Source organism: Silurus meridionalis, chromosome 12, assembly GCF_014805685.1.
Source record: "Silurus meridionalis isolate SWU-2019-XX chromosome 12, ASM1480568v1, whole genome shotgun sequence".
Lineage (NCBI taxonomy): Eukaryota > Metazoa > Chordata > Actinopteri > Siluriformes > Siluridae > Silurus > Silurus meridionalis.
In genome coordinates this window covers 17,843,577-17,850,324 of record NC_060895.1, presented here as the reverse complement: position 1 = coordinate 17,850,324, position 6,748 = coordinate 17,843,577, and the positions used below count along the sequence as shown (strand labels likewise).

At 35.0% G+C, this 6,748-nt stretch overlaps 1 protein-coding gene across 1 annotated transcript; it reads left to right on the top strand.

Annotated features, from left to right (window-relative positions):
• The first annotated feature begins 400 nt into the window (after positions 1-400).
• prg4a (proteoglycan 4a) lies at positions 401-6,710 on the top strand. The gene is made up of 11 exons (XM_046862430.1): positions 401-470; positions 1,652-1,768; positions 1,938-2,051; positions 2,636-2,710; positions 3,071-3,160; positions 3,530-3,733; positions 4,249-4,338; positions 4,666-4,805; positions 5,164-5,320; positions 5,462-5,557; positions 6,299-6,710. The coding sequence occupies exons 1-11, from the start codon at positions 410-412 to the stop codon at positions 6,490-6,492; spliced, it is 1,338 nt and encodes a 445-aa protein (XP_046718386.1). The 5' UTR covers positions 401-409; the 3' UTR covers positions 6,493-6,710.
• The last annotated feature ends 38 nt before the right edge of the window (positions 6,711-6,748 follow it).

The following is a 6,748-nucleotide window of genomic DNA, read 5'->3' as shown; positions in this document are numbered from 1 at the left end:
TATATATATATATATATATATATATATATATATAATAATCATGGACTTAATCATGGATTTTTTTTCTTTTATTATAATTCATGAAAATATAATTTCATACTTTAAAGGTCAAAGAAACACCTTATATTAGAAGTTTTGTCTAAGCATTTAAAAATTATGGCACATGTCTTAGCTATCTTTATTAGCTTTACATGCATTTTCTTTATAAAAAATTGTTTAAAACTTTGTTTAAATGTTTGTTTAAAACTTGATCTACTTGTCTATACTGTAATAACAAAACCTCTGTATTTTTATACTGAACTGATATTGTAATTGATATGTATTTTCCACCTTTCTTAGATTTTGTTGTTTGGATCATTCAGTGTTGAGAGTAAACAGTTTGAAATTAAGCGTTATGATGGCTGGATGGATGCTGATTTCCTCTGTGCTGCTGAACGTCTGCGTTCTGCTGCAGCTTTGTGCTGCTCAAAGTCAGTCTTCTTCTACACATACACTAGTACCACACTTTCACCTTTTTCTTTTGTGAGTATTTACCTGTTTACCTAAGAGGGCAAACCACAATAATACTATCTACAGTATTTGCCCTACTTGCAGAGTACACATCTGTTTTCATTTATTAGAAAATTTCTTTTTCTAAATGGGTTTATTAAGCTAAAAAAATAAATAAATACACAAATCCAACTTTCAATTTTAAAGTTATTTAAATTGTTTTAATGACAAATACAATATTTTTAAAATCATTATCAGAAAAAAAGAGTTGAATTAAAAACCTTTAAGAGTCCTCTGGTTTGTTTCTCCGTTTGAGATTCTGTGTAGAAACCAAGCATTAAACTATAAGAGAGGTTTACATGTAAAATTAATTTATTTGATCTATTTGCTGATGGATATTCAATTTTCATTGTCCCGAGGTTCATTCCTTTAGTACTGTCCTCTATTGCACAGTATCTAAGTCTGATGAATATCATTTGATATCCCTATGACCAGAGATGGGAAGTTATGAATTACAAATACTGTGTTACTGTACTTAAGTAGATTTTTTCTGGTATCAGTACTTTACTTCACAATTTTTTTACACAAATATCTGTACTTTCTACTTCTTACATTTTCAAATCAGGCTTGCTTCTTAAGTTTTAATCTATTTGGTGACATGATCAATATTTTTTATTTTCATTGCACACAGTTTACAGCCCATCAACCTATTTTTTGTCATTGTGTGACTTATTCAACCCACCACTGTTGTATCATTTCCTGGCTCTTACACAACACAGATGGAGGCCAGCCTACAAAGCTATGGGGTTAATGTGGATGAGACAGAGGGAGTCAGTGATGTAAACACCTGATCACCTGATCATCATCATCTTTTCTCTGCTTGTGTTCTTTATGGTGGATGTTTAGTCTGGAAACATTCATTAGATAACATAATGTGAAATAATTGTATATAAATATGACATGAGGTCCAGTTACCAGTGTAGTATGGCTACTTTTTACTTAAGTACATGTCAGAGCCCAAACTTTAACTTGAGTGTATTCGGTACTTAAACTTTTACAAGTGTCTTTTAAAACACGAGTATCGCTACTTCCTCTTTGAATGAAAGATACTTTTGCCATCTCTGCTTATGACCTTTCGGATAATTTTGTGTTTTTTATGTAGAGAGCTGCAGGGGGAGATGTGGAGAACCATTCTCACGTGGGCAGATTTGTACCTGCGATGATGACTGTCTCACTTACAATGAATGCTGCAAGGATTACGAGGAAGTCTGTACCTCCCGTAAGACAGATTTAGACATATTCCATTTATAAACCCTATGTCCTTTATTGCTGATTACAAGAATCAACTCTTTATTTGATGCCCATGGTATCTGTTAGCTAGGATTTAGTCCAGGTGCAGGTGATGTGTTCTATAGATGTGGGTAAACTGGTATGTTTTCATTTCCCAGGTGGCTCATGCAAGGGTCGATGCCGAGAAGCTTTCAGGAGAGGGAGGGAGTGTGAGTGTGACCCTGACTGCACCCTCTACAACTCCTGCTGTCTGGACTACAGCACACACTGTGGTACGTCATCCTGCTCTCCTCAGAGCATTTTATTAGATTTTATAGCAATCATTGCTATAAAATGAGTCAGAGAATTTTTTGTTTTTTTAATCATTCTAATAATTATTATATGATATTATTTATTATGTATATGATATTATGTTATGTTATGTTATATGAGCTTGTGACCCTCCTAAATTTTCATCTTGCACCTTCATTAAGTGCAACATTAATGTAGAAGAACATTATAAGGCTAAATAATTATGTCGCTTTTGTTATATTGCAAAAATACAAAAGATTCAAGTTTTACTTCTTTGATCATGTTGGTTATTTTCAGATGTGAATAACAGTGCACCAGAATTCAGGAATGATAAAAAGTCAGGAGGTGCAGTATAATTCTAATATCTTATTGCTATTCATATTGAATGAATTCCTGCTACCACATGAACATCAGTATATACAGTAAACTAAACAACACATTCTGTTAGAAATACATCGAGCTGCATTTAACAATGGTAATATTAAACTGCAATTTTAACAGCAATACCAATTCATATTATTATTATTAATATATCTTAACGCCATGTCATTCCTTCTATTCTCAGGTGTGTATTTATCTTGTCCCGATGGCACTTTCAGATCAGCAATTCCTCTACACGCTCCTGATGCTAGTGCAGATGGTAAGTTTCAGCTCCAATCAGAAACCACTGTCTAAATGTAATAAATGATTTACACTTAGTAAGTAACTTTTAGTAAGTGCCCAAAATACATATTTGCATAGTCATCTGTGTCACATGCCATGATGAGATGATAAAAAAACCTTTCCTGGGCGTTAGAAAGCAGAGCATACATGTGGACCACACTTAGTTGCATTTTGATATTTTTTTTAAAAGTATGACTGGCTCTAATAGACTCTTCAGTACTCTTCTGTGTCTTGCCCTTGAAGCCTCTACAAGTCTGTGTATTCTGGCAAAGCTGTGATGAAATTCTGATCTCAAATTCTTATCAGATAGTTATGTGTCATGCTTTTTTTTACACAGGAGGCAGTGTTGTGGAGCGAGTGCCACTTACTCAAGATCTGGCATCACCTCCTGCTACTGATGCTAATATTTACCTCCCTCTTTTTGCAGGTAAGACTTACAATCTGTCATGGAAAATTCTTAAAATATGTAATGAAGTTATGTTAAGAACCTCTTACTGAGATAAATTGGCACAGAAGCGGATCGTGGTTGTGAACAAATGCAGTTTTCAGTTACTGTGTTTAAAACCTGAAAGATTTGAACTGCTGATCTAAACTGCAGCACATGAAGCAATTTATGCAATGTATTTTATATGTATTTGTAATTATAAAATAGACTAAACATGCACTTCTAATAATTCCATTGTATCTTACTAAGTTTGATTGGAAGATCAATATATCAATATAATACATATTAGCTGTATTTTTGTTAGCCATGTCCTTCTGAACTGAACTGTAGCTGTTGTTCTCTATACTTCAGGCCCATCCCATGCTGAAGCTTCCTCTCCTGCAGAACCCTTCACAGATGGAAATGGGAACATCCAGGTTTCTGTGTCCTTCAGTGGTCCAGTGAGTGGAGACCCAAATCAAACCTCTGATGTATCTGAGCCATCTCCTGGAAGGCCAAGCACACTGGCAGACATAGCTCAGGCATTAGAGACTGCCAATACAGCAGAACAGCCACGTAAGTGCATCTCATTAATGGAAGCACATACTTTTGTTTTTTTGGAAACATAAATATTGGTCATAATTCTTATTATTTATTATGCGATCGACATTATTCAGATATAATGTTATCATATTTATAATATAATTTATTCAGATTTATTTTCACTTCAGAAACATATCACAGTTCACAGTTCAAAGGAACCTGACGTGCCGTCCACTTGTACAGAGAAAGAGGAAGAAAAATAGAAGAAATAAAAGACAGATAAGCATAGAAGGGATGTCAACTTTTCAGCTTATCTAGTAACATCACAGCAACATTTGTCCAACTCCGAATAGTGTTGTCCTTTGTGCCGTTATACCTGGCAGTGGTAGCCAAGTAAAAGTTGTGGGAGTGGATGCAGACAGCTTTATTTTAATGAAATCCAGATTGTGACTGTAGATATCCTATGTTGAGGAACACTACTACACTACTAGTTTTTTGTTTTACTTGATCAAAAACGACATCAGTTAGACTTTCAATATCTCCCTTAGAAGACCAAATCTCTGGCCCTGACCTATGCAGTGGCCTCCCGATCAGCGGCGTGACCTCACCGTTCAACGGCTCCATCATTGTTTTCCAAGGTAATTATCCCTAAAGTCAATTAAACATTTCCTATCATTATATTCAAATATTCACCAAGGCCTGCACTTCAAATTTTATAGCAACACAAAATGAACATTAAACCCTTCCTATATTTGCATCTTTCTGGTTTGTACGTCTAAATAAATGATTTGACGATGACAATAGTATTTAATCCTTTTATTTTTACTTTCCTCTCCAGCTCAAAATGACCTAAACATAAAATATACATAAAAAAGCAATTTCTTATTCTCACAACCATTAAACATTTGATCCAAAAATAACATTGATATTTATTGCTTTGTTTTGATTCTCTTCTTCACACTCAGGTCATTTCTTCTTTTTCCTGGACCCCAAGACCAGAGCAGCTGGTCCTGCTCATAATATTACAGCAGATCTGGGCATTCCTTCTCCTATCGACACGGCTTTTACTCGCTGCAACTGCGAGGGCAAGACCTACATTATCAAGGTCTTTGGTTTAATTTCACAGCCTCTAGTCATAAATCGAGGGTGTTGAACTAATATTCGGGAGGGTCAGAGTCAAACACTGTGGTGATTTCCATTATTAAAAACATTTGATTTGTGGAGATCATCGGGTAATTACTAGGTATACGTAGGTTCTGAATATTTGCTGCAGCTCTCTTTAAATAAAGGCAGGAAATAAATATTTCAGTCTTGAATGATGTTTATAATGTGTGCTATAATAAATCTAGTATATGTTGCAATATTTTGTGTTCATATCAGTTAAAGCTTGCCTTTAGCACTTATTACAGTCAACTGTAGCAGTCAATGTCCTCAACACCTAATCAGTTTTTCCCTCGGCACAGGATGATAACTACTGGAGTTTTCAGAACGGTGTGATGGAGTCTGGCTACCCCAGGTCTGTGTCTAAGGACTTTGGAGGGCTTTCTGGAAGTATTGTTGCTGCTCTCCCCATCCCTGCCACAAGGAACAGGCCTGAGACCATTTATTTCTTTAAGAAAGGTGAGAAAATGGTAATATCAAGATTAAGAAAAAAAATATTTTTACTCCCACAACTTCATTATATATTAGACTAATGGCTTATGTTGAATAAAACATTCTACACATTAAAAAACACTTCATAAATCATTTTCTTTTCTCTAGGCGGTACAGTGCGGAAACTAACCTACCCTGGTAGTGGCCCGACCTGCACTGGGAAGAAAGGAAAGAACCCTGCATCTGCTAAGAATCATCAACCAGGTGAGAAAATTAGGACTTGAGGAGGTTTCACTGATATTATGCAAATAAAACTTTGCATTGCATGGTAAACAAGCACATATTTCACACTATAAAAAGTTTTACTAACATTATAATAAATATGCACTTTTTTTGTGAATATGCAAAATATTCTATTAAAACAGCTTTAGATTGTGAAGTTCACCCAATATGCAAATGCATGTATTAGTACTTTAGGAGGAACGTTACAGAAGGAGGTACAGTAACAGAAATTAGTTACATTATGGCCAGGCTATTATCAGAGCTGCTACAATAGACAGTCTCGAATCAAAAGTCTAATCTAATCAGATTTCCACATCACTGTGAAAAAGGATGAATAAACAAATAACCCAGGGTTAATTCACATTGAAAATAGTTCTAATTTGTCAGGGACATTAAAGTGCATTTGGTGTTTCAAATTCAGTTTGCTTTAAATAAGAACACATAAGCTGCATTAAATATAATTCATATCTGGAACAATAATTACACAGATTTCCTTGCTCAGTCTATAAAGATGAACCTTTATAGGTGAATCTAGGTCTTAGTAAAAATTCCAGTTACTAATATATACTATATATTTTTACTCCCAGTAGCCTGACCTGTCAGGCCTTAAACATTTTCAATTGAAAAAACCCTCAAAATTCCACACAGATCTTTTTACTAATCATACGAGCATGGATTGCTTTAAAACTTTGTCTTTTAACCTCTACATTTCCCTACAAAAAGTCCGTCTATCTGGAGAGATCAACATTGCACTTAAGTGGAAAGGATTCCCCACTCCAGTGACCTCTGCTTTGTCCATGCCCAACTCACGAAAAACTGATGGGTTTGAACACTACGTCTTCTCCTGGCGTAAGTCTGCTTTTACCCACCCAGCATTCCAAAGCTGGCTGTTCCAGGCTAAATGTAAACCTTGCTAAGCATGTTAAGTGACAACTTCTAACATAGAAAAAATAAACTCTGGAAATTTGGACCCCCTGTACATCGAATTCTTAAAATCAATGTAGAATATTTGAATGAAGATGAAAACATGTTCACACAATGGTGTCCAATTTGTGCTTTAGTTTGTTTTTATACTCTTTTACCCCGTCCCCCTTTTCTATAAATAATAAAGAAAATGTTTCTTCTGTAGTTTTGAATTTTGTTGTTGTTTGTTTTTACAGCTAAAGTCTTCAG